This window comes from Gorilla gorilla, chromosome 8, assembly GCF_029281585.2.
Source record: "Gorilla gorilla gorilla isolate KB3781 chromosome 8, NHGRI_mGorGor1-v2.1_pri, whole genome shotgun sequence".
In the NCBI taxonomy this organism is placed as follows: domain Eukaryota; kingdom Metazoa; phylum Chordata; class Mammalia; order Primates; family Hominidae; genus Gorilla; species Gorilla gorilla.
This window is the reverse complement of record NC_073232.2, coordinates 27,557,753-27,585,455: the sequence shown is the minus strand read 5'-3', so window position 1 is coordinate 27,585,455 and position 27,703 is coordinate 27,557,753. Positions and strand designations below refer to the sequence as shown.

The 27,703-nt window shown below is 41.1% G+C and overlaps 1 protein-coding gene across 33 annotated transcripts in view; it reads left to right on the top strand.

Moving 5' to 3' along the window:
• The window catches only part of NSUN6 (NOP2/Sun RNA methyltransferase 6), a 141,256-nt gene that overhangs the window by 44,293 nt on the left and 69,260 nt on the right, over positions 1-27,703 (top strand). For all 33 annotated transcript variants that reach the window (XM_063709939.1, XM_055354135.2, XM_063709940.1 and 30 more), the window contains 3 exons: positions 2,808-2,889; positions 16,418-16,537; positions 26,634-26,778. In XM_063709939.1, the coding sequence (XP_063566009.1) occupies positions 2,808-2,889; positions 16,418-16,537; positions 26,634-26,778 (347 nt within the window). The remainder of the gene's footprint in view (positions 1-2,807; positions 2,890-16,417; positions 16,538-26,633; positions 26,779-27,703) is intronic.

The following is a 27,703-nucleotide window of genomic DNA, read 5'->3' as shown; positions in this document are numbered from 1 at the left end:
TAATCTCATACCTGAATAATAATTGGCTTAAATTATTCTTTGTTATGTTAAGTTGAGTGATTTATAGCACTCACTTGTTCTGGTAGGCGTGGTCAGAAGGAGATAGTGGAAGAGCACCAGAATCTAAAGTAGTAGTTAGGAACTGAGTTAGGAAGACAGGCATGAGCATTTTCAAGTTTCAGTATTTTTTAGAGGACTGGAGTCCTGCAAGTCAGAAAGTCATTTAAATTATGGAGTGATCAGACTATGGAATTCAAGATATTCAATAATAGTTGTAGATTCTGGGTATTGATCAAGGTAAGAGTACCAGGTGTCACAACAAAGGACTGACTTGCTTTGATTTTTCTTTTAGAGATAGGGTCTCACTCTGTCATTAAGGCTGGAGTGGTGTGATGAAAGCTCACTATAACCTTGAATTCCTGAGCTCAAGTGATCCTCCTACTTCAGCCTCTGAGTAGCTAGTACTATAGGCACATGACACCATGATCAGCTGATATTTTAATTTTTTTTTCATAGAAATAGGGGTCTTGCTGTGTTGCCCAGTCTGGTCTTGAATTCTGGTCTCAAGCAGTTCTCCACCTTGGCCTCCCAAAGCGCTAAGATTATAGGGATGAGATGCCACACCCAGCCAGGACTGGCTTTCATATGTGAGTCAGTGACATTTCAGAAGCTTCGTTTGTATATTTTCTGCTCAGGAGCAGGGGATATTTGCCTTGGAAATGGATACAGTGGTTTGATTTGGTCCTGACTGGAGCAGCAACTGAGTTTTACCTCTGATTAAAAGTGTACATTCATGGATTTCAAGTGGTAAACAAATGAGTAAGGTAGTAAAGGGATGAGAAGAGGAAGAAAAGGAGTCAGCATTTATTGTATGCTAAAGGCTGTTAGAACTGAGGGAGCCAGGCATGGTGGCTCATACCCGTTATTCCAGGAACTCCAGAAGCTAAGGCAGGAGGATCACTTGAGTCTAGGTGTTTGATGCCGGTCTGGGCAACATAGTGAGACTGTACACACACAGACACACACACACACACACACACACACACACACCATAGTGAGACTCTGTCCACACACACACTTACCTGGCATGGTGGTGTGTGCCTGTAGTCCCAGCTACTGGGGAGGCTAAGTTGGGAGGATCACTTGAACCCAGTAGTTAGAGGCTGCAGTGAGCTATGATTGTGCCACTGCGCTCCAGCCTGCGTGACAGAGTGAGACCCTGTGTCTAAAAATAAATAAATAAAACCAACAACAAAACCGAGGGGAGTTTATAGTCATACCATTGCAGTAATAGTCCACAGGTATCTACTGACGTTATTTTACTCTAAAGACCAACATAAACTTATCCTGCCAACATTAGATAGAGTACACACCATCCGTGTAGATGCATGTCTGCCAAGATCAACTCATAAACTGTTCCATAAGCTAGCTATGAACTTGTCTGCCATACTGCTTCTAAGACTTTATCTTTGCTCATGCTAATGGAGTCCTAATGGGACTCTCCTTGGATTGTACCCTTAAACTAGGTATAAGTTATGATTTAAAAAAAAAATTTTTTTAAAAATTTTATTTATTTGGGTGCTCGTTGCCCAGGCTGGAGTGCAGTGGCGGGATGCTAACTCACTGCAGCCTCCAACTCCTGGGCTCAAGGGATCCCTCCACTTCAGTCTCCCGAGTAGCCGGGACTGACTACAGGTACACTCCACCATGCCTTTGTAATTTTTTTAATTTTATGTAGAGATGTTGCCCAGGGTGGTGTCAAACTTCTGACCTCAAGTGATCCTCCTGTGCCAGTCTCTCAAAGTGCTGGGATTACAGGCATGAGCCACTGTACCGGCTTAAATCCTGATTTTTATACTTCCCTTTTAATGAGACTATACTTTTTTCTGTGCCGTCCTAATCCCCAGAACTCTTTGGATTTCTCCAGATTTCTCCTTTCGCTTGCTTTGTCTGGTTTGGCCTGACACACAAGGCCAGGCTTGGCTTTGTCTGACAGGATTTGCATGTTCTTTCTCTGCTTCAGTAGCCTCTGACAACATCTCTGAGATTGTGATGTTTGTCTTGATGAGTCACTCTCCACCAGGCCATCTGAGTCCTGGCCCTTCCTGCTCTGATCATTTTCAGTGCCACTCCTAAAATGGGACAAAGGTGGAAAAGGTTATCCTTGGGATTGTGTCAGTACCAGGCAATTATTCTATAAAGAGCTGACAGGAAGTAGTAAAGAACGAGGTGGTATTTGCTTTTTAGTCGGTTCAAATCTCTACAGAAACACATTTGTGCTTAAATGAAAAATTTATGTAACTTTTTCCTTTTTAGTTCTGATGGCTTCGTATTCTGCAGGTAAAAATTCAAAAACAATTCACAGGACTACTTTATGTATTTTGTTGTTTAATAAAAAGAGTTCTTTTTTTTTTGAGACGGAGTTTCACTCTTGTCGCCCAGGCTGGAGTGCAATGGTGCGATCTTGGCTCGCTGCAACCTCTGCCTCCCAGGTTCAAGTGATTCTCCTGTCTCAGCCTCCTGAGGAGCTGGGATTACAGGCACCTGTCACCACGCTTGGCTAATTTTTTGTATTTTTAGTAGAGACAGGGTTTCTCCATGTTGGTCGGGCTGGTCTTGAACTCCTGACCTCAAGTGATCCTCCCTCCTCTGCCTCCCAAAGTGCTGGGATTACACGCTTGAGCCAAAATAGTTCTTAAAAAGACAGAGCATCTTATGTTTGACAGGCTATTGGAGAATGTTTCTGGACATAGTTTGTATAGACCATGGAATTTATACGGACTAATGTTAGATTTCCTATTTTTCAGAGGCATGGGCATAAGAATGACAGAACCAGTATATCTCAGCCCTTCATTTGACAGTGTACTGCCCCGTTACTTATTTTTACAGGTAAGTATGTATAAAAGTAAAATATTTAGTGACATTGAAACATACATCAGTGAATTATTTGAAATCTAGGATTTTTTAAAATTTAAGATTTTTTCTGTGGTCTATTTATATACACTGATCTACCTTTGGTTAAGCAGTAAGAAAAAACTTTACAAGCATTCTTGTTTCTTTTCTTTTTCTCATTTGATTTTTAAACTACTTTTTCTATCTTTCTTTGCCCAAAGGTGATTTAATAACTGATTAAAATGACTGCTTTCCATCTCAAAATACTAATCCCTGAATATTGCATGCATTTGATATACATGTGTGGTGTTCCATTAGTAAATCATTTGACTTGTTATAGTCTGCTGGTTTGGTAGTATTATTATAATTCACAATATAAGATGAAGTTACTGAAGAACAGATCTGTTAGGACTCTTGGCCTACTTCACACTCCTGGTAACTGGTGGTATCTGAACTCAAACCTAAGTCCAAATGTCGTGTGCTGCCCCACCTTCTCTGTCCAGTAATAATAATAATAATTATTATTATTTTGAGACAGGCTCTCACTCTGTTGTCTAGGCTGGAGTGCAGTGGTACAATCGTAGCTCACCGTAACCTCAAACTCCTGAGCTCAAGCGATCTTCCTGCCTTAGCCTCGCAAATAGTTGGGACCACAGGTGTGCACTACTATGCCCCACTCATTTTTTTGATGTTTTTGTAGAGATGGGGTCTCACTTTGTGGCCCAGGCTGGTCTCAAACTCGTGGCCTCAAGTGATCCTCCTGCCTTGGCCTCCCAAAGTGTTGGAATTATAGGTGTGAGCCACCGTACCTGGCCTTTGCCCAGTATTTAGCCCACAGACATTTTATGAATTCAGGGATTATTTCTGGTGTGAACAAACAGAACGACGGATGTTTATTATTATCTATTTGCACATTGGTGATGTTCTAACACATTAGGATATATAACCTAACATATAATTGTTTATGAATCATTATGGGAATTTTCGTTTGCTAATTTTAGTTTCAGTGGAGTTTTTTTGTGCTTGTTTATTATGTAATTCATTTTCAAACACTTGTGTTCATTTGGCAACGTAGCCCTGAGTCATTGCTAGTGATACCTGCACTCCTTCCAGTTAATAATGTTTAATGCAATGTTAGTTTTCTCTTTGGTTTGACAGTACCTGCTCATCTCATCATTTACACTGGTTTTTTTTTTTTTTTTTTTTGAGACAGGATCTTACTCTGTCACCCAGGCTCGAGTGCAGTGGCATCATCTTGGCTCACTGCAGCCTTGACCTCCCAGTCTCAGGTGATCCTCCTCCCACCTCAGCCTCCTGGGTAGCTGGGACTACAGCATGCGCCACCGCACCCAGCTAATTTTTTGTATTTTTAGTGGAGATGGGGTTTTGCCGTATTGTCCAGGCTGGTCTTGAATTCCTGAGTTCAAGTGATCCTCCCGTTTTGGCCTTCCAAAGTTCTGGGATTACAGGCATAAGCCACCATGCCTGGTCATTATTTAGTTTTGACTTTATAAAAAGAGAAACCTAGTATAGTGCAAATTTTCTTTTTACACTTTTTTGCTATCTATAGCTGCACTCCTTCACCTTAAAATCAGTTTAATGATGACTTCATGAAATGTTGTGAGTCATTTTGTGATTCATACTGTCCAGACTACCATAGAGCCATATTCTTTGTCACTGAATAGCAAGGGACATAAGAATTTCCTGCCAGAATGAAGCTTTTGCGTCTGAGGGCAGAGTTTAACTTTTTGTCATTTCTCTAGTGAAAGCTGTTTTATTTTATGTAATCTATTCTGATGGCCAGTTTCTGATGGCCATTGAAACTTATAAGGGATGCTAATGGTAATCACAGCTAACATTGACTGCTTATTGTAGTCCATGTACTGAGCTGAGTGTTTTACATATATTATTTCATTTACTTCTTACAAACCTTCAATTTCATAGATAAGGATATAGAGGCTTAGAAAAGTAAAGTGCATAGCCTGTAGTAGGCATTAGTAGTTTTTCAGTGATTAAAGGAGTAGTTTGTTGTGTGCTGCATAGGTAAAAATTTGCAGAGTCAAAAATTTGCATCCAGGTCTTTCTGATTTCAAGCCTGTATTCTTGGCCCCATGCCAATGCTCCAGATGTAACCCTTGGAAGATCTGCATCTGAGTCACCAGCAGGGCCTTTTGAAAATGCAGTTCTTGGGTCCTAATTTAGATTTATTGAGTTCCAAGTTCAGGGGGTAAGGGCTTTAAACAATTCATATATTACATTAAATTTCTCAATTTCTTTGACGGTTTCCCAAAAACTCTGTGGTCAGTGTTTAGTTAGTTGATCTTTTTGTGTTATAACTTCCTTTTCAAACTGGTTCAGAACTACCGGATTCTTAACTGGGTCTTATCTGATCCATAAAATCTAAATAGCTTAATTCAGTGCAGACCAGAACCAGGTGATATTCATTTCTCTAAGGAAAAATCTGAAAGAATGTGCAGAAGAGTAAGTTTAAGAAGAATGTGGAATTTTAAAAATTGATAATTATCCTTGAATTTTTACATACATAATGATTCTCACAAATAGAACAAGTTTCACATTTACATATAATAGTAATATAAAACGCATTTGGAATGTTTCAACAAGTTGCCTTTGTTTTCAGGCAAACATACTTGAATACTTAAGTGACTATAAAGTGGATTAAATGACAGTCCCTGAAAGTACATCATGTGAGAGGCATCATCTAAATGAAAATACTTTTCAGTAGTGTTAAATCATTGCAATAGATGCTGATACTTTAATAATAAATAGAAAATTATTTTTGCTTTTGTCAGTATCCATGCTTCTCTAACAGCTAAGAAGCTCTTGGTAGCCATAATTTGCAGTTTTCATTTTGGTTTCAGGGATTGATTAACTTAGATCTAATATGGAAGATGCCCAAGCCTTTCATAGGTCTCAGCCAACACAGGGAGCCTCATTATCTCACAAATTTTATAATTTAATAACACCATTGACCAAGACTGCAGTGAATTTGTGTGTATCAAATCACTTGAAAAACTTGTAATATGGGTACCTAGAGTCTATTCCTGGATTTTCTTTTTAATAAAGATTTTTTTCCTACTTCCTCTCATCAGGTTGAAAAGTTTTTATTTAAGAATAATTTCAGAATTACAGAATAGAATTTTAGAATTATAGATTTGCAAAGACAGTCATTTCTATATACCCTTCACCCAGTTTCTCCTAAGGGTAATATACTACCATGGTACATTTGATAAAGCTTAGAAACCAACACTGGTGTGTTACTATGTTATGAATGTTAGGTACGTAGGTCCAAATGCTGTGAATATCACATTACCCTAAACTCCAACTGGTATTCAGATTTCACCAGTTTTTCTCATAATGTCCCATTTGTGTTCAGGATCTGATCCAGGATCCCACACTGCATTTAATCATGATGTCTCTTCTGGCCTGCGATAGTTGCTCAGTCTTGCCTTGTTTGTAAGACCTTGACAGTTTTGAGACTAAGGTATTTTGTTGAATGTCACTCATTTTGGATTCATCCAGGCTGGGGTTGTTGGATTTTTGAGAAGAATACCACAGAGATGAAGTGTCCTTATCGGGGTACATGATAACTCCCTGGAGATTGTGAGTAGGCCTACAGGAATCTGCTGTTTGTGTGTTTTGCACTTTTAAGTGTATTGTGATACAGACCCAGATTTGGGAACCATCATACAAAGAAGTGTCCACTTTAGTTTTTTTCTTTTTTCTAACATAATGACCAATAATTTAAAAATATTTATTATGCATCAGGCACTGTGCTGAACCCTTTTAGGCCTTGTGTAATTTCTTTTTTTCCCCCATCATGTCCATCTCTGATCCAGCAATCTCACTTACTATCTTCAGTCAACTTTTATTTCTTAGATATATTCTTTCCGTTTTGTCATAAGTTGTTTAATAGAATTGTTCCATTTTGGAGAATGATGTTTGTCTCTTATGTGCTTCCATTATTTCTGTAGGCTGAATGTATTTTTTTATTAGATCCCTGTCATAAGAAAACTTGCTAGAATCCTTAGGTTGTATGATGTTTCATACTGTTGCACCCCCTTACCATTACTTATTGATGCTGTAGGATGTTTTCCATGTGTGCAACAAAAGTTGACGTGTAAGCCTCCGAGTGTCATATCTGGAGTCAGACCACAGCCATGTGTCCCTTACTGGTGATGTTTGTTTTGACAGCCTATCTAGATGCCAACTGATTTCACCACAACACATATATTTATGTTTTCTCCCCCTTATAACTAATAACCAGTCTGTGGGGAGACATTTTAAAAAATCATTCAATCCTGCTCCTAATTCAAATTTCCCCCTCGATTTTGCCTCCATTGATGATTTTTGCCTGAGCTAGTTGTTACTGTTACAGAACAATGATTTTCCAACTTTGCCAGTCAGGAATGGGCACTTCAATATAAGAGGACTCCCTTCTTCCCTTTTTATTTACTTACTTATTAACAGCATACACTCACAAATTCCTATTTTTTCAATGGTTTATAGTTCATTACTATATTTAATTATTTTGGTGCTGAAATTATCCCAGATTTGGCCTGTAGGAGCCGATTCCCAAATTAATTTTAATCCACATAGTATGAAACAATTTTCCTACACTTTTTTTTTTTTTTTAAGGGAGTCTCGGCTAGGCACGGTGGCTCACGCCTGTAATCCCAGCACTTTGGGAGGCCGAGACGGGCGGATTACGAGGTCAGGAGATGGAGACCATCCTGGCTAACACGGTGAAACCCCATCTCTACTAAAAATACAAAAAATTAGCTGGGCGTGGTGGCGGACGCCTATAGTCCCAGCTACTCAGGAGGCTGAGGCAGGAGAATGGCATGAACCCAGGAGGCGGAGCTTGCAGTGAGCCGAGATCGCGCCACTGCACTCCAGCCTGGGTGACAGTGTGAGACTCCGTCTCAAAAAGAAAAAAAAAAAAAAAGAGAGAGTCTTGCTCTGTCACCCAGGCTGGAGTGAAGTGTCACGATCTCGGCTCACTGCAACCTCCCCCTCCCGGGTTTAAGCAATTCTCCTGCCTCAGCTTCCCAAGTAGCTGGAGCTACAGGCATGCGTCACTACACCCAGTTAATTTTTGTATTTTTAGTAGAGACAGGATTTCACTATATGTTGGCCAGGCTGGTCTCGAACTCCTGAGCTCAGGTGATCCACCTGCCTCAACCTCCCAAAGTGCTGGGATTACAGGTGTGAGCCACCATGCCTGGCCTTCCTACGCTTTAACGTACAAATATAATAAAAATCTTGTGGGATTTGTTAAAATGCAGATTCTGATTCATAAGTCTGGAGTGGGTTCTGCGATTCTGTATTTCTAACAAGTTCCCAGGAAATTTGGACTCCCCTGATTTGCGAGCCATACTTTGAGTAACAAAGCAGTGGGAAGATCTGAGAAGCTTCAGTCTCTAAAATTGAAGAGCATCCCTTCACATTTTACATCTTCCTATTATGCTGCTGGATTTTTTGCATGCTAGAACTGCTAATTTAAATAAATGTGTATTGTGGAAACTTGCTTAGATCCTTGAAGTATAAACATGTAGGTAGAATAACTTTGTGATCATAAGGTTTCTTCTCTATCTCACCTGTCATCTATCACTTGTAAGTGATACTTCTAACAAGTCTGATGCTTTTTGATATGGAGGCTCACTCTGTCACCCAGGCTGGAGTGCAGTGGCATGATCTCAGCTCACTGCAGCCTCCGCCTCCCAGGTTCAAGTGATTGTCCTGCTTCAGCCTCCCGAGTAGGTGGGACTACAGGCCCCCGCCACTATGCCCAGCTAATTTTTGTATTTTTAGCAGAGACAGGGTTTCACCATGTTGGCCAGGATGGTGTCGATCTCTTGACTTCGTGATCTGCCTGCCTTAATCTCCCAAAGTGCTGGGATTACAGGTGTGAGCCACCACACCTGGCAGTCTAATGCTTTTAAGTTGTGTGTAGTTAGTGCTCAGCTGTTGCTTTTGGCAGTAACTCACTTTCAGCTTATTAAATATAAAAGAAGGATTTCATTTTACTGTTGTTATAATAAAAAGGGTGTGTGGCCAGGCACGGTGGCTCACACCTGTAATCCCAGCATTTTGGGAGGCTGAGGTGGGCGGATCACCTGAGGTCAGGAGTTTGAGACCAGCCCAGCCAACATGGTGAAACTCTGTCTCTACTAAAAATACACACACACAAAATTAGCTGGGTGTGGTGGCGGTGCCTGTAATCCCAGCTATTTGGGAGGCTGAGGCAGGAGAATCACTTGAACCTGGGAGGCGGAGGTTGAAGTGAGCCTAGATTGCGCCATTGTGCTCCAGCCTGGGCGACAAGAGCGAGACTCCATCCCAAAAAAAAAAAAAAAAAAAAAGAGAAGAAAAAGAGCATGCATATAGTTCAGGAGTGCTGTTCTTGCACCTCCACCAATATGTACATTCCATTGAGCAGAGAGATCTTATTTATTTTCTTAACTCCAGTGCATAGACCAATGTCTGATACATAGTAAGCACTCATTACATTTTGTGGAGTAAATGAATAAACCATCTGTCTACTGTTTTGATTCTGTATTTTATTTTTTTGAGACAGTGGCATAATCTCAGCTCACTGCAACCTCCGCCTCCCAGGTTCAACCAATTCTCATGCCTCAGCCTCCCAAGAAGCTGGATTACAGGCATGAGTCAACCACATCTGGCTAATTTTCATATTTTTAGTAGAGACAGGGTTTTGCCATGTTGGCCAGGCTGGTCTCGAACTCCTGGCCTCAAGTGATCTGCCTGCCTCGGCTTCCCAAAGTGTTGAGATTACAGGTGTGAGCCACTGCGCCCGACCTAATTCTGAATTTTAAAAGCATTAATAGGGTAGGACTTATGTAGAGGTTGTATATTTTGGTCAATAAGTGTTTATTAGTCTGATATTAGCTTGATAAGCCTAGTAAATAATTTTGACTTACCACTTGTAGCTACTTCCTTTTTGAGATGGAATACTATGCAAGAGTAACTGGTAGTTTCAAAAAAATGCTGAGAAAAATGCATCCCTCACCGATATACCCTTCAACCCACTCAGACTCTGAAAAGACCCAATAGCAAAAAATAGATTTTTCTGGAAGTAGGGAGGAGACTGGACTGCCAAAGGCTGCCAGGCTGCCCCGTGAGTATGCAAAACCCACCATAGGCTGGGCGTGGTGGCTCATACCTGTAATCCCAGCACTTTGGGAGGCCAAGGCAGGTGGATCACTTGAGGTCAGGAGTTCGAGACCAGCCTGGCCAACATGGTGAAACACCGTCTCTACTAAAAATACAAAAATTAGGCCGGGTGCAGTGGCTTACGCATGTAATCCTAGCACTTTGGGAGGCTGAGGTGGGCGGATCATGAGTTCAGGAGATCGAGACCATCCTGGCTAACACGGTGAAACCCTGTCTCTACAAAAAATTAGCCGGGCGTGGTGGCGGGCACCTGTATTCCCAGCTACTCGGGAGGCTGAGGCAGGAGAATGGCATGAACCTGGGAGACGGAGCTTGCAGTGAGCCGAGATTGTGCCACTGCATTCCAGCCTGGGCAACAGAGCAAGACTCAGTCTCAAAAAAAAAACAAAAAAAAAACCACAAAAATTAGCTGGGTGTGGTGGTGCATGCCTGTAATCCCAGCTACTTGGGAGGCTGAGGCAGGAGAATCAGTTGAACCTGGGAGGCGGAGGTGCAGTAAACTGAGATTGCACCACTGCATTCCAGCCTGGGTGACAGAGCGAAACACCATCTCAAAACAAAACAAAACAACCCCACCATTACCAGGAAGGGGGAATTACCTGTCTCACAATGCCACTGCCCCCCAGCATCTTGATGGATTTATTTCCCTTTTTTTTTCCTCCGAGATAGCGTGTTAGTCTGTCACCCAGGCTGGAGTGCAGTGGTGCAATCTCAGTTTACTGCAATCTTCGCCTCCGGGTTCAAGCAGTTCTCCTGCCTCAGCTTCCCAAGCTGGGATTACAGGCGCCCGCCACCATGCCCAGCTAATTTTTGTATTTTTAGTAGAGATGGGGACCATGTTGGCCAGGTTGGTCTCGAACTCCTGACCTGGTGATCTGGCTGCCTCAGCTTCCCGAAGTCCTGGGATTACAGGCATGAGCCACCAGACCCAGCCTTATTTCCTTTTATAAGTAAAAAAATGAGAGCTGCTAATCCAGCTGGTTTGGGGAATAAAGTGTTTCTTCACCCCAAACCCCAAAACTCATCCAGCAGCAATATAGGGAACCTCAGGTCTAGTGCCCTGTTTCCTGCTCCTAGTTCTGCTCATAACTGTTATGTCTTAGTCCAGCCACTTGGTTTTCCTCGCTAGAGAGGAAAATTACTGCTGCCACATCTCAGTAAGGAGCTTTGAGGTTAAAGGGAGCTGAACATACACTGAAACACTCGGTTCCTTGGAACAAAGGGTTCAAGTTGAAATCCAGGTGTTATTCTGGTTTGCTACTTTCCTGCAGTTCTGCCATTTGAAATCTGGGCCCACAGAGAAATCTGTGATGTAGTTTCATTTTGAACTTAAATTCTATTTTGCTTCGCATGTTTCAAAATATCTTTTAAAATACAGGGAAAAAGATACTCAAATCATCAGCTGCATCTTCATGCAAGATAACATTTTTTGTTCTTCCTAGGAATCTATGCCAGCTTTGATTTAAAGTTGGCTTTGTGCTAGGCACTTTAAATATATATTATCTCAAGCCTGCACTGGTTTATAACTTAAGAAAACTGATACGGTTTCTTGAATGACATTCAATAACTGGTTAACTTGAAAAGATGAGGTAGTTCATAAGGTGAGTGGCCAAAGTAGTTACACCTTGAAATCTGTCTACCAGGCACACGAGTTTGGCAGCTAGTATATAATATATATATACATATATATATATATATATATTTTTTTTTTTTTTTTGAGATGGAGTCTTGCTCTTTCACTCAGGCTGGAGTACAATGGCATGATCTCCACTCACTGCAACCTTCGCCTCCCAGTTTTGAGAGATTCTCATGCCTTAGCCTCCTAAGTAGCTGTGATTACAGGTGTGCGCCACCAAACCCAATTAATTTTTGTATTTTTAGTAGAGGTGGGGTTTCACCATATTGGCCAGTCTGGTCTCAAACTCCTGACCTCAGGGGATCAACCTGCCTCAGCCTCCCAAAGTGTTGGGATTATAGGCATGAGCCACTGCACCGGCCAGGTAGTAGTCTCTTCTCTTTTTTTGTTTTATTGAGGCTTTGTCTCCCAGGCTGAGTGTGGTGGTGGGATTATGGCTCACTGCAGCCTTGACCTTCCAGGCTCAAGTGATCTTCTTGCCTCAGCCTCCCAAGGAGCTGGTACTATAGGTACACAGTACTATGTGAAGCCAATTTTTTATTTTTTTATAGAGATGAGGTCTCACTATGTTGCCCAGGCTGGTCTGGAACACTTGGCCTGAAGTGGTCCTCCGACCTAGGCCTCTGAAAGTGCTGGGATTACAGGCATGAGCCACCACAACCGGCCTCTTTTTTCATTCTATGTGATTGCTGAAGTTATTGTACAGGACAGGAGGACATAATTACATGCTTTCTCGTGCAAAAATATTTGGGAAATTTGTGGGGGTTTTTTTCGTTTTGCTTTGGTTTTTGATGACTCTTGCCTCTTCCTGGAAAACTGTTATCCCCCCAAGCCAATACCCTCTGTGGCTTCCAACAGCCAATGCAAAAGCTTCACATTGTGATGGGGGCTTTTTAGTGGTAAGTGGGGTGTATTGTGAGGGGCTAGTGATAAGGGATAATTTTTAATTTTAGCATCTTACATTACCCAAAGATACTTTGTAAAGTTAATAGAAGTGTTGTACACAGTCATTAAAATTACAACTGTACTATATCATTTGGTTTTCCAAAATCAAAAAGGAAACTTTTAAATTGCTTAAACACAATCCACAGAATTAAGAAGTATTAGATGCCCTTCAGTTGAACTAATTGTCTAATAAAGGGTTGACAGTTAAATACAGCAACTGTTTTCAAAGTTATATTCTTGGTTCACTGGAAGAAAAAAATGGTGCCTGAAACTGAATTTTTTAATTGCTTCATTTCTTGTAAACAATTTGAAGAAGTTGGACAATCTAGGGAGCATTCAATAAATACTCCTGCCTGGCCCTGCCACTTGTGGCAGCCTTCCTTTGTCTGGGTTAGAGCCTGGGTCAGATGTTTGAAAGCTTTCATAGGTGATTCTAATGTGCCACTATGTGGTAATCAGTGTAGTCCAGCAGTGGCGCATGGCTCCATGCCCACTAGAATCACCTAGGGTGATTTTGAAACCACTGATGCTCCAGTGTTAGAAATTCTGACTTGATTTTACTAGATAAGGCCCAGACTTTTCTTCCTAAGCTTACCCGGTGATTATACTGCATAACCAGTGTAAAGGAATATTATAAAGGAAAGTTGTAAATTATTTTAAGAAAACTCTGTCACCGGGCACAGTGGCTCACAGCTGTAATCCCAGCACTTCGGGAGGCCAGGGCAGGAGGATAACTTGAGCCCAGAAGTTTGAGACTAGCCTAGGCAACATACTGCAACCCCATCTCTATGCTTGATCTTAGCCAGAAGTCCAAGAAGTGATATAGCGCTACCCCATCTCTACAAAAAATTTTAAAGATTAGCCAGGTGTGGTGGCACACGCCTGTAGTCCTAGCTCCTTTGGAGGCTGATGTGGGAGGATTTCTTGAGCCCAAGAGTTCAAGGTGGCAGTGAGCTTTGATTGCACCACTGCACTCCAGCCTGTGTGACAGAGCAAGACTCTGTCTCCAAAAATAAAAAATAAGCCTGCTATTTGAATATTTAATTAAGCCTCGTCACATGGGCTGTTTTATATTTTTTCACTTATTACAAATCAGAAAGTTCTTAATGTATTTCTTATGTTTGAATGGAAACTTACATAATCTTTGGCCAATCCATTAATGTTATCATTTTTAGGAGTGAAGCATAGCCAGCTGTCTCTAGATAAAGAATCACCAAATCTTTAGCCGCTTTAAACGTGTATTAGTGTTTTCATCTTGGAGTTCAATTTAAATATTTTTGTAATAAATAAAACTTGCTGCCAGGTATACTGGCTCACTCCTGTAATCCCAACACTTTGGGAGGCCTAGGTGGGCAGCTCACCTGAGCCCAGGACCATCCTGGGCAACTTGGGAGAAACCCTGTCTCTACAAAAAAATACAAAGAATTAGCTGAGTGAGGTGATGTGTGCCTGTAGTCCCAGCTATTTGGGAGGCTGAGGTGGGAGGATTGATTGAGCCCAGGTGGTTCAGGCTTCAGTGAGCCGTGATTGTGCCACTGCACTGCAACCTGGGTGACAGTCTGAGACCCTGACAGCCTGAGTAACAGAGCCAGAGCCTGTCTCAAAAATAAAAATAAATAAGTAGAGCTTGCTGGATAAACTATAGTAGGTTAAGCTATTTTTAGTGTTTAGTGTCTCACGTGTGCATGTGAAGAGACCACCAAACAGGCTTTGTGTGAGCAACAAGGCTGTTTATTTCACCTGGGTGCAGGCGGGCTGAGTCTGAAAAGAGAGTCAGCAAAGGGTGATGGGATTATCGTTAGTTCTTATAGGTTTTGGGATAGGCGGTGGAGTTAGGAGCAATGTTTTGCGGGCAGGGGTGGATCTCACAAAGTACATTCTCAAGGATGGGGAGAATTACAAAGAACCTTCTTAAGGGTGGGGGAGATTACAAGGTACATTGATCAGAGTGGGGCAGAAACAAATCACGATGGTGGAATGTCATCAGTTAAGGCTTATTTCACTTCTTTTGTGTATCTTCAGTTGCTTTAGGCCATCTGGATGTATACATTCGGGTCACAGGGGATGTTATGGCTTAGCTTGGGCTCAGAGGCCTGACACTTAGCTCTTTGGGTGCCTAAATTGTTTGCATTGATTTTAATGCTTCATATATTCAGAGGAAGAAATTTGCTTGTTTGAAACTGCTTTCTCACCACTGAGTTTGTTTCAAAGTGGTGATCTTAGATTCCCTTGAGAATGTTGCAGCCATCTCACAGCTTTTTTGGATGTATGTATGTATTTATTTATTTATTTTTAGATGGAGTTTCGCTCTTATTGCCCAGGCTGGAGTGCAATGATGCTATCTCTGCTCACTGCAAACTCCACCTCCTGGGTTCAAGTGATTCTCCTGCCTCAGCCTCCTGAGTAGCTGGGATTACAGGCATGTGCCACCACGCCCAGCTGATGTTGTATTTTTAGTAGAGATGGGGTTTCTCCATGTTGGTCAGGCTGGTCTCAAACTCCCGACCTCAGGTGATCCTCCCGCTTTGGCCTCCCAAAGTGCTGGAATTACAGGCATGACCCAGCACTCCCGGCCATCTCACAGTTCTTGAGGATGTACTAATGGATGTATTGTTCAGTCTTTTGGTAGGAAGGAATTGAAACCTTTAAGCTTTAAGAGGCACAATTGTGAGGATCCCAAATTTGAACCCAGCCTAAGCAAAATAATGAGACTCTGTCTCCAAAATAACCAAACAAGTAACTCCATCCTTATAAGACTGTTTTTCTTGCCAAGTAATTTTAGAAATGAGTTATTTTATGATACTGTTCTATCTGTTTTATTCAAGGCTATCATTCTATAGTAAGTAGTCCTTATATAATTGATACTAATAAGAAATTAATGATTTAATATGACTTACTGCTATAGATGAGGTATGTTTTGGTTGTATAACCTCATAATATATTTTTAGGTGCCAGTCAGAAACAGCCAGGGTTTGAGGTTTTTTGTTGTTGTCGTTGTTTGTTTGTTTGTTTTTGCATTTTAGTTCGTTTCCTGTTGAAATGTGGTGGAAGCAGGGACCCAAACATGCCTTTTGGATGATTTAGCAGCGTAAAACAAGGCATCTTAAATGAGAGTTAGATGACGAGGCGGCCAAAATGGCAAAGTTATATTCTTGGTTAACTGGAAGAAACCAATTATTTAATATTTATGTGTTGCCAAGTGGAGTTTAAATTATTAAAGTGAACAATGCTGAGATTGAAGTGCTCTCAGATGATATGTCTATATGAAAATGGCATGCTTTTGTACTAAAATGTTGAGTAGTGACCGCTGAGACCAAAATTTTGTACATTTTTTGGGGAAAAAATCCAGAGTGGTCCTGCAATTTTAGAGGTCTCTGGCTTCCATAATATTGAGAACCATTGGGATTCAGAAAAGGAAATAATATGGGTTATTTATTTATTTTTTGCTGGTACCCAGAAAATACTGATAAGGCAATTGAGTTCAGTTGACTTGAAAAGTGTGTCATGTATATTTTTGTGCAGGTGGTTTGTGTGTAAGTCCTGGGAGATCGTAGGATATTCTAGGAAATCGTGAATTTCCTAACCTGAGTATATTTATAAAAACTGTCCTCTTAGCAGACGTGAGGATGCTGTAGTGGATTACCCCCAAAGCGTTCTTTATATTCTCTGGTTCTCAAATTAAAAATGCTTTAGGATTATTGATAATCGATTACATTTTTTTCCTTATAGAATTTGCCATCTGCCTTAGTAAGTCATGTACTAAATCCTCAACCTGGAGAGAAGATTCTAGACTTGTGTGCAGCACCTGGAGGGAAAACAACACACATTGCAGCACTAATGCATGATCAGGTGAGACTGTCTTCACAGCAAATCCACTCTCAAAGTAGTGTGTATTTCACAATATGTAATTTCTGAAACATAGAGCCATTCACAGTCTCATTTAGTTCAGATTCAGCCAAAATGAAAACTATTCAGTTATGTCAGTCACTACATATTAAGCTCAGTAGACAATGATCATTTATGAAGACTGTCTCAAGACCGTCTTGAATTTTACAATTTGCTAATATGATTATAGACTTAATCTGTTATGAAATTAAATTTAATACATTTAGAGATTATTTCATATTCTTATAAGATTTCATAGTTGTTTAAACTATTAAAATATATTCTGCCATTAAAAACTAATTTCACAGTATATTATCAAAGTGTGAAATATGTATATGTTAAAATATATAAACATAGTTGTATAATACATAAACATATACACATACATATAGAATATTTACTATTTGAAGTTATCATTTTGGTCTAAGAAAGATCTCTAATAAAAAAGGATATTTTTTAAATACTGAGAATGAGAATCAAAAAAGAGAAAAGGATATTTGTTGTTTACGTTTTGAGGAATGTAATACTCATTAGAGAGGATATACTTGTCTGCTTATTTATACTCTTCTTTGCCCCAAAAGAATTTAAGGTGGTAACAAAAACTCTTGAAGGAAAAATGCATTAAATACAACTAGGGCCTAAAATAAAGCACCTGAAATAAGAAGAGTTGATTTTGTTGAGTTGTGAAGTTTAATGCAAATCATTTTTCACTTTATATGGAAGATTAAAGATTGATCATGATCGGCTTTGAGAAAGTGTTAATTCTCCATTAAATTATGGCATATTTATCGTATTTGCTTAAAGGTAATTATTCATAGAGATTTGATTCTCTCTTAGTAAAAATGTCTTTCCAAAGGGAGTCTGGATATTATGGGTGTATCAGTTTTCTGTTGTTTTTATGATGTGTGAAGACACAAAATTTTGGCGGCATTCAACTAAACATTTTGGGGGCTCAGGAGTCCATGGGATTCAGCTGATCCCTGCTGGGCTCACTCATGTACTGGTCAGCTGCAGGTGATTTGGGTGTTTCTGATGATCTTGGGTGGGCCCATTCACTTGGTCTTGGATGGTTGTTGGCTCATCTGAAGTGGCCTCAGCTGAGACGACAGGGATGCCCTGCCTCTGGCCGATGTGTAAGTTCTCCCCTGACTGGGACCAGCAGACTGGCCCAGCAGAGGGCAGTAGTTGGGGGCTGGTGATGGCAGAGAGCAACGCAGAGCAAGTCCAACTGTTCAAGTGCTTTTCATGGTATTAAAAAAAACCTCTGCTTACATGCCATCTACTGTCATCCTGTTTATTGGCCAAAACAAATCACATGACTGAATCCCATCAGAGTGACAGCATATTGGGTATTGCAGGATTATCTGGTGAAGAGTGAATATACATGGAAAGTTGAAGAATTGAGGCTATGTAGGCAGTCAGCCACAGTGGGGCAGCAATGCAGACACGAACAACCGGAATAGAAATATTTGAGCCACAATTGGATCACGAGGTTAAGAGATCGAGACCATCCAGGCCAACATGTGAAACCCCATCTCTACTAAAAATACAAAAAAAAAGTAGCTGGGCGTGGTGGCGTGTGCCTGTAGTCCCAGCTACTTGGGAGGCTGAGGCAGGAGAATCGCTTGAACCTGGGAGGCAGAGATTGCAGTGAGCCAAGATCGTGCCACTGCACTCCAGCATGGGTGACAGAGTGAGACTCCGTCTCAAAAAAACAAAAAAAACAAAAAAAACAGAAAGTGTCTATCACTAAACCTGGTAGTATTTGAGGAATATTTACAAATCTTCTGCATTGTAGGCTATGCCATTGCTGCATATGGCATACAAGGGCAGTGTAAAAGAAAAGGGAAAACAAAGCAAGAAAATATATAGAAGAGTCATTCTCACTGTATTTGCAATTCCATTTCATAGTATGTTTTAAAATATATGAATGTCACAAGGCTTTCTTTCTTTTTTTTTTTCTCAGAGTCTTGCTCTGTCGCTGAGGCTGGAGTGCACCGTGGCCCAATCTTGGCTTACTGCAACCTCCGCCTCCCGGGTTTGAGCGATTCTCATGCCTCAGTCTCCCAAGTAGTGGGGCTTACAGGCGCATGCCACCACACCCGAATAATTTTTGTATTTTTAGTAGAGATGGGGTTTCACCATATTGGCCAGGATGGTTTCAAACTCCTGGCCTCAAGTGATCTGCCTGCCCCGGCCTCCCAAAGTGCTGGGATTACAGGCATGAGCCACTGTGCCTGGCCCACGATGCATTCTTAAAATTGTGGCTTTTTTTTTTTTTAATTGTGCTTTAAGTTCTGCAATACACCTGCAGAATGTGCAGGTTTGTTACATAGGTATACATGTGCCATGATGGTTAGCTGTACCTATCAACCCGTTATGTAGGTTTTAAGCCCCACATGCATTAGGTATTTTTCCTAATGCTATCCCTCCCCTTACCTCCAACCATTTGACAGGCCCCCGTGTGTGATATTCCCCTCCCTGTGTCCATGTGTTCTCATTGTTCAACTCCCACTTATGAGTGAGAACATGCGGTGTTTGGTTTTCTGTTCCTGTGTTAGTTTGCTGAGAATGATAACTTCCAGCTTCATCCATGTCCCTGCAAAGGACATGAATTCATTCATTTTTATGGCTGCTTAGTATTCCATGGTGTATATGTGCCACATTTTCTTTATCCAGTCTGTCATTGATGGGCATTTGGGTTGGTTCCAAGTCTTTGCTATTGTAAATAGTGCTGCAGTAAACATATGTGTGCATATGTTTTTATAGCAGAATGATTTATAATCCTTTGGGTATATGCCCAGTGATGGGATTGCTGGGTCAAATGGTATTTCTGGTTCTAGATCCTTGAGGAATCGCCACACTGTCTTCCACAGTGGTTGAACTAATTTACACTCCCACCAACAGTGTAAAGGCGTCCCTATTTCTCCACATCCTTGCCAGCATCTGTTGTTTCCTGACTTTTTAATCGCCGTTCTAACTGGCGTGAGATGGTATCTCATTGTGGTTTTGATTTGCATTTCTCTAATGACCAGTGATGATGAGCTTTTTTTCATGTTTATTGGCAGCATAAATGTTGTCTTTTGAGAAGTGTCTGTTCATATCCTTCTTCCACTTTTTGGTGGGATTTTTTTTCCTTGTAAATTTGTTTAAGTTCTTCATAGATTCTGGATATTAGACCTTTGTCAGATGGGTAGATTGCAAAAATTTTCTCCCAATCTGTAGGTTGCCTGTTCACTCCAATGATAGTTTCTTTTGCTGTGCAGAAGCTCTTTAGTTTAATTAGATCCCATTTGTCAATTTTGGCTTTTGTTGCCATTGCTTTTGGTGATTTAGTCATGAAGTCCTTGCCTATGCCTGTGTCCTGAATGGTAATGCCTAGGTTTTCTTCTAGGGTTTTTATGGTTTTGGGTTTTACATTTAAGTTTTTAATCCATCTTGAGTTAATATTTGTGTAAGGAAGGGGTGCAGTTTCTGTCTTCTGCATATGGACAGCCAGTTTTCCCAGCACCATTTATTAAATAGGGGATCCTTTCACCATTGCTTGTTTTTGTCAGGTTTGTCAAGGATCTGATGGTTGTAGATGTGTGTTGTTACTTCTGAGGTCTCTGTTCTGTTCCATTGGTCTATATGTCTGTTTTGTTACCAGTACATTGCTGTTTTGGCTACTGTAGCCTTGTAGTATAGTTTGAAGTCAGGTAGCATGATGCCTCCAGCTTTGTTCTTTTTGCTTAGGATTGGCTTGGCTATACTTGCCCTTTTTTGGTTCCATATGAAGTTTAAAGTATTTTTTTTCTAATTCTGCTAAGAAAGACAGTCATGGCTTGATGGAAATACCGTTGAATCTATAAATTACTTTGGGCATTATGGCCATTTTGATGTTATTGATTCTTCCTATCCACGAGCATGGAATTTGTTTCCATTTGTTTGTGTCCTCTCTTATTTCCGTGAACAATGGTTTGCAGTTCTTCTTGAAGGGATCATTCATGTCCCTTGTAAGTTGCATTTCTAGGTATTTTATTCTCTTTGTAGCAATTGTGAATGGGAGTTCACTCATGATTTGGCTCTCTGCTTGTCTGTTGTTGGTGTAAAGGAATGCTTGTGATTTTTTTGCACACTGATTTTTTATCCTGAGACTTTGCTGAAGTTGCTTATCAGCTTAAGGAGTTTTTGGGCGGAGACGATGGGGTTTTCTACATATACAGTCATGTCATCTGCAAACAGAGACAACTTGACTTCCTCTCTTCCTATTTGAATACTCTTTATTTCTTTCTCTTGCCTGATTAGCCTGGCCAGAGTTTCCAATACTATGTTGAATAGGAGTGGTGAGAGGGGGCATCCTTGTCTCATGCCAGTTTTCAAAGGGAATGCTTCCAGCTTTTGCCCATTCGGTATGATATTGGCTACGGGTTTGTCACAAATAGCTCTCATTATTTTGAGATATTCCATCAATACCTAGTTTATTGAGGGTTTTTAACATGAAGGGATGTTGAATTTTATGGAAGGCCTTTTCTGTATCTGTTGAGATAATCATGTGGTTTTTGTCATTGGTTGTTTATGTGATGGATTACGTTTTTTGATTTGAGTGTGTTGAATCAGTCTTGCATCCCCGGGATGAAGCTGACTTGATTGTGGTGGATAAGCTTTTTAATGTACTGCTGGATCTGGTTTGCCAATATTTTATTGAGGATTTTTGCATCGATATTCATCAGGGATATTGTCCTGAAATTCTCTTGTTTTGTTGTGTCTCTGCCAGGTTTTGATATCAGGATGATGCTGGCCTCATAAAATGAGGAATCATTTTCTATTGTTTGGAATCATTTCAGAAGGAATGGTGCCAGCTCCTCTTGGTACCTCTGGTAGAATTTTGCTGTGAATCCATCTGGTCCTGGGCTTTTTTTAGTTGGTAGGCTATTACCGCCTCAATTTCAGAACTTGTTATTGGTCTATTCAGGAATTTGACTTCTTCCTGATTTAGTTTTGGGAGGGTGTATGTGTCCAGGAATTTATCCATTTCTTCTAGATTTTCTAGGTTATTTGCATGGAGGTGTTTATAGTATTCTCTGATGGCAGTTTGTATTTCTTTGGGATCAATGGTGACATCCCCTTTATCATTTTTTATTGTGTCTGTTTGATTCTTCTCTGTTTTCTTCTGTATTAGTCTAGCTAATGGTCTGTTTTGTTAATCTTTTCAAAAAACCAGCTCCTCAATTCATTGATTCTTTGAAGGGTTTTTTGTGTCTCTGTCCCCTTCATTTCTGCTCTAGTTATTTGTTGTTTTCTGCTACCTTTTGTTGGCTCTTGCTTCTCTAGTTCTTTTAATTGTGATGTTTGGGTGTCGATTTCAGATCATTCCAGCTTTCTGATGTGGGCATTTAGTGCTATAAATTTCCCTTTTAACACTGCATTAACTGTGTCCCAGAGATTCTGGTACATTGTCTCTTTGTTCTCATTGGTTTCAAATAACTTCTTTATTTCTGCCTAAATTGTTTTATTTACCCAGGAGTCATTCAGGAGCAAGTTGTTCAATTTCCATGTAGTCGTGCGGTTTTGAGTGAGTTTCTTAATCCTGAGTCCTAATTTGATTGCACTGTGGTCTGAGAGACTGTTTGTTATGATTTCCATTATTTTGCATTTGCTGAGGAGTCTTTTACTCCCAGTTATGTGGTCGAGTTTAGAATAAGTGCCATGTGGCTCTGAGAATAATGTATATTCTGTTGATTTGGGGTAGGGAGTTCTGTAGATGTCTATTAGGTCCACTTGATCCAGAGGTGAGTTCATGTCCTGAATATCCTTGTTAATTTTCTGTCTCATTGATCTACTATTAACAGTAGGGTGTTAAAGTCTCCCACTATTATTGTGTGGGAGTCTTAAGTCTCTTTGTAGGTCTCTAAGAACTTGTTTTATGAATCTGGGTGCTCCTGTATTGGGTGTATATATATTTAGGATAGTTAGCTCTTCTTGTTGCATTGACCCTTTTGTCATTATGTAATGCCCTTGTCTTTTTTGATCTTTGTTGGTTTAAAGTCTTTTTTATCAGAGACTAGGATTGCAACCCCTACTTTTTTTTTGCTTTCCATTGACTTGGTAAATATTCCTCCATTCCTTTATTTTGAGCCTGTGTGTGTCTTTGCACATGAGATGGGTCTCCCGAATACAGCACACCGATGGGTCTTGACTCTTTATCCAGTTTACCAGTGTGTATCTTTTAATTGGGGCATTTGGTCATTTACATTTAAAGTTAATATTGTTAGGTGTGAATTTGATCCTGTCATCATGATGCTAGCTTGTTATTTTGCACGTTAGTTGATGCAGTTTCTTCATAGTGTCGTTGGTCTTTATATTTTGGTGTGTTTTTGCAGTGGCTGTTACTGGTTTTTCCTTTCCATATTTAGTGCTTCCTTCAGGAGCTGTTGTAAGGGTGGACTGGTGGTGACAAAATCCCTCAGCATTTGCTTGCCTGGAAAGGATTTTATTTCTCCTTTGCTTATGGAGCTTAATTTGGCTGGATGTGAAATTCTGGGTTGAAAATTCTTTTATTTAAGAATGTTGAATATTCACCCCCATTCTATTTTGGCTTGTAGGGTTTCTGCAGAGACATCTGCTGTTAGTCTGATGGGCTTCCCTTTGTAGGTGACCTGACCTTCCTTTCTGGCTGCCCTTAACCTTTGCTTCAACCTTTGAAAATCTGATTATGTGTGTTGGGGTTGCTCTTCTTGAGGGGTATCTTAGTGGTGTTCCCTGTATTTTCTGAATTTGAACTTGGGCCTGTCTTGCTAGGTTGGGTATGTTTTCCCAACCTAAAGTGTGTTTTCCAATTTGGTCCGTTCTCCCTGTCACTTTCAGGTATGCCAGTCATTCATGGGTTTGGTCTTTTCACATAGTCGCATATTTCTTGGAGGCTTTGTTCACTCCTTTTCATTCTTTTTTCTTTAATCTTGTCTTTATGCCTTATTTCAGCAAGGTGATCTTCAGTCTCTGATATCCTTTCTTCTGCTTCATCGATTTGTCTGTTGATACTTGTGTATGCTTCAAGAAGTTCTCGTGCTGTGTTTTTCAGCTCCATCAGGTCATTTATGTTCCTCTCTAAACTGGTTATTTTAGTTAGCCATTCCTGTAACGTTTTATCAAGGTTCTTAGCTTCCTTGCATTGGGTTAGAACACGCTCCTTTAGCTCAGAGGAGTTTGTTATTACCCACCTTCAGAAGCCTACTTCTGTCAGTTTGTCAGTCTCATTCCCTGTCCAGTTTTGTGCCCTTGCTGGAGAGGAGTTGCGATTATTTAGAGGAGAAGAGGCATTCTGGTTTTTGGAATTTTCAGCTGTTTTGGAATTTTGTGCTGTTTTTTCCTCATCTTCATGGATTTATATACCTTTGATCTTTGAGGTTGATGACCTTTGGATGGGATTGTTGTGGGGGTCTTTTTTGTTGATGTTGTTGCTTTCTGTTTGTTAGTTTTTCTTCTAACAGGCCCCTCTTCTGCAGGTCTGCTGCGGTTTGCTGGAGGTCCACCCCAGACCCTGTTTGACTGGGTATCACCAGTGGAGGCTGCAGAACAGCAAAAATTGCTGCCTGCTCCTTCCTCTGGAAGCTTCATCCGAAAGGGCACTGGCCCGATGCTAGCTGGAGCTCTCCTGCATGAGGTGTCTGTCGACCCCTGTTGGGTGGTCTCTCCTAGTCAGGAGGCATGGAGATCAGGGACCCACTTGAGGCAATCTGTCCCTTAGCATAGCTGGTACACTGTGCTGGGAGAATCCCCCTTGTCAGGATCAGCTTCTCTCTTCAGAGCCCGCAGGCTGGAAAGATTAAGTCTGCCGAAGCTGTGCCCACAGCCACCCCTCCCCCCAGGTGCTCTGTCCCAGGGAAATGAGAGTTTTATCTGTAAGCCCCTGAGTGGGCCTGCTGCCTGTCCTTCAGAGATGCCCTGCCCAGTGAGGAGGAATCTAGAGAAGCAGTCTGGCCACAACCGCTTTGCTGCGCTGTGGTCAGTTCTTCCCAGTCCAAACCTCCCAGTCTCCTTAGCACTGTCAAGGTACAACAGCCTCCTGAAGACTCAGTAATGGCGGATGCCCACCAAGCTCGGTCATCCCACGTTGACTCCAGACTGCTGTGCTGGCTGTGAGAATTTCAAGCCATTGGTTCTTAGCTTGCTGGGCTCCGTGACAGTGGGACCTACTGAGTGAGACCACTTGGCTCCCTGGCATTAGCCCCCTTTCCAGGGGAGTAAACGGTTCTGTCTTACTGGGGTTCCAGGTGCCACTGGGGTACAAAAAAAAAACTACAGCTAGCTCGGTGCCTGCCCAAATGGCCGCCCAGTTTTGTGCTTGAAACCCAGGGCCCATGTGTAGGCTCATGAGGCAATCTCCTGATCTGTGGATTGCAAAAACCATGGGAAAAGCGTAGTACCCAGCCTGGGTAGCACAGTTTGTTCCTCACAGCTTCTCTTGGCTGGGGGAGGGAGGCCCCCCAGCTGCTTGCACTTCCTGGGTGAATGATGCCCCACCCTACTTCTGCTTGCTGTCCGTGGGTTGCACCCACTGCCTAACCAGTCCCAGTGAGATGAACTGGGTACCTCAGTTAGAAATGTAGAAATCACTCACCTTCTGCATTGGTCTCCCTGAGAGCTACAGACTGGAGCTGTTTCTATTCAGCTCTCTTGGCCCCTCCCAAATTTTGACCTCTTATCTTTATTGACTTTGACTTAAAGTGTTACTATATAAAATTTTCTTGAGCTGCGTTTTATACCACACCAAAATATTTTGCTATGCTATACAGAGGTTTTGGCTTATATTTTTCCAGTTTTGGTTGCCAGGGTTCACAGGAATTATATGTGGCTAGCTGGGAAATATTAAAATGACCAGTCATACAAGTAACATTCATTTGCATCTCAAAGCACTTTAAGGCCGCCATCTAATAGCATTAGCTCATGTTCTTCCAGAGGTGAACAAGGCACATCAAATTGGTGATTTTTAATGTTTGCCTCCAGTGGATGTTTTTAAGTTTCTTTCGAAGATTGCAAATACTTTTGGTTTTGAGTTTTGTTGATTAAAAGTAGCTAGTTATTATAAGATTATTTTTCTGGCAAGAATGTGTATTTTCTTAATGGAAAGCCATAAGTATTTAATGTGAATTGGATATACATGAGAGGTGAAGCCAGCTGGACTTCCTGGGTCGAGTGGGGACTTGGAGATCTTTTCTGTCGAGCTAGAGGATTGTAAACGCACCAATCAGTGCTCTGTGTCTAGCTAAAGGATTGTAAATGCACCAATCAGCACTGTGTAAAATGGACCAATCAGCGCTCTGTAAAATGGACCAATAGGCAGGATGTGGGCGGGGCCAAATAAGGGAATAAAAGCTGGCCACCAGAGCCAGCAGCTGCAAGCCGCTAGGGTCCCCTTCCACATAGCGGAAACTTTGTTCTTTCGTTCTTCACGATAAATCTTGCTGCCGCTGACTCTTTGGGTTCGCACTACCTTTGCGAGCTGTAACACTCACTATGAAGGTCTGCGGCTTCACTCCTGAAGTCAGCGAGACCACGAACCCACTGGGAGGAACAAACAACTCTGGACGCGCCACCTTTGAGAGCTATAACACTCACTGCGAAGGTCTGCCGCTTCACTCCCGAAGTCAGCAAGACCACGAACCCACCCGGAGGAACAAACAACTGCAGGTGCGCCACCTTTAAGAGGTGTAACACTCACTGCGAAGGTCTGTGGCTTCACTCCTGAAGTCAGGGAGACCATGAACTGACCGGAAGGAAGAGACTCCAGACACATCTGAACATCTGAAGGAACAAGCTCCGGACACACCATCTTTAAGAACTGTAACACTCATCGCAAGGGTCTGCGGCTTCATTCTTGAGGTCAGCGAGACCAAGAACCCACCAGAAGGAATAAATTCCGGACACATACATTTGGTTAATGGATAGAGGTTTTAAATTAGGGATGGGAGTATGGTGGAAAAGACCATAATTTTTCATGTTTTTCTCATTTTTATGACTGCTTTGGATTTATAATTTTCTTTTTTTTTTTTCTGCGTGTGTGTGTTTTGTTTCTTTTTAGGGAGAAGTTATAGCACTGGATAAAATCTTCAACAAAGTAGAAAAAATCAAACAGAATGCCTTATTGTTAGGGCTGAATTCCATCAGGGCATTTTGTTTTGATGGAACAAAGGCGGTTAAACTTGATATGGTGGAGGACACAGAAGGTGAGCTATTTTGATTTTCTTATTTTTAATTGACAGATCATATATTTGTGGCATACAGTGTGATGTTTTGACATGTATATAATTTTGTATACAATGTGGAATGATTAAAACAAGCTAATTAACATATCCATCACTGTACTTATCCTTGTCTTGTGGTAATTTGAAATTTACTCTCATAGCAGCTTTGAAATACAAAATACATTAGTATAGTCACCATGTTGTGCAGTAGATCTCAAAAACTTACTCCCGTCCATCTGAAACTTTGTACCCTTTGAACAGTGTCTCCCATTCCTTGGTCCTCTCTCCTCCCCCAGCCTCTGGTAACCACTATTCTTTCTATGAGTTTGACTTTTTTAGATTCCCCCACTTAAGTGAGATCGTGTAATATTTGTCCTTCACTGCCTGGCTTATTTCACTTAGCATAATATGATGTCTTCCAGGTTCATCTATTTTGTTGCAAACAACATAATTTCTTTTTGTTTTAAAGGCTGAATGGTATTCCATCGTGTATATGTACCACATTTTCTTTATTCATTCATTTCTTGATGGATTCCATATCTTGACTGTTGGGAATAATGCTGCAGTGAAATGAGAGTGCAGATATCTCTTTGACCTGCTGATTTCAATTCCTTTGTCTATATACCCAGTAGTAGGATTGCTGGGTAATTTGGTAGTTCTATTTACTTTTGAAGAACCTCCATACCATTTTACATAATGGCTGTACTAATTTACATTCCTACCAACAGTGTAGAAGAGTTTGGTTTTCTCTGCATCCTTGCCAGCATATATTATTTTGTGTGTGTTTTTTTTTAATGATGGCCATTTTAACTGGGGTGAGGTGACATCTCATTGTTTTGATTTGCATTTTCCTGATGATTAGCGATATTGGGCATTCTTTCATATGCTTGTTGGCTGTTTGTATGTC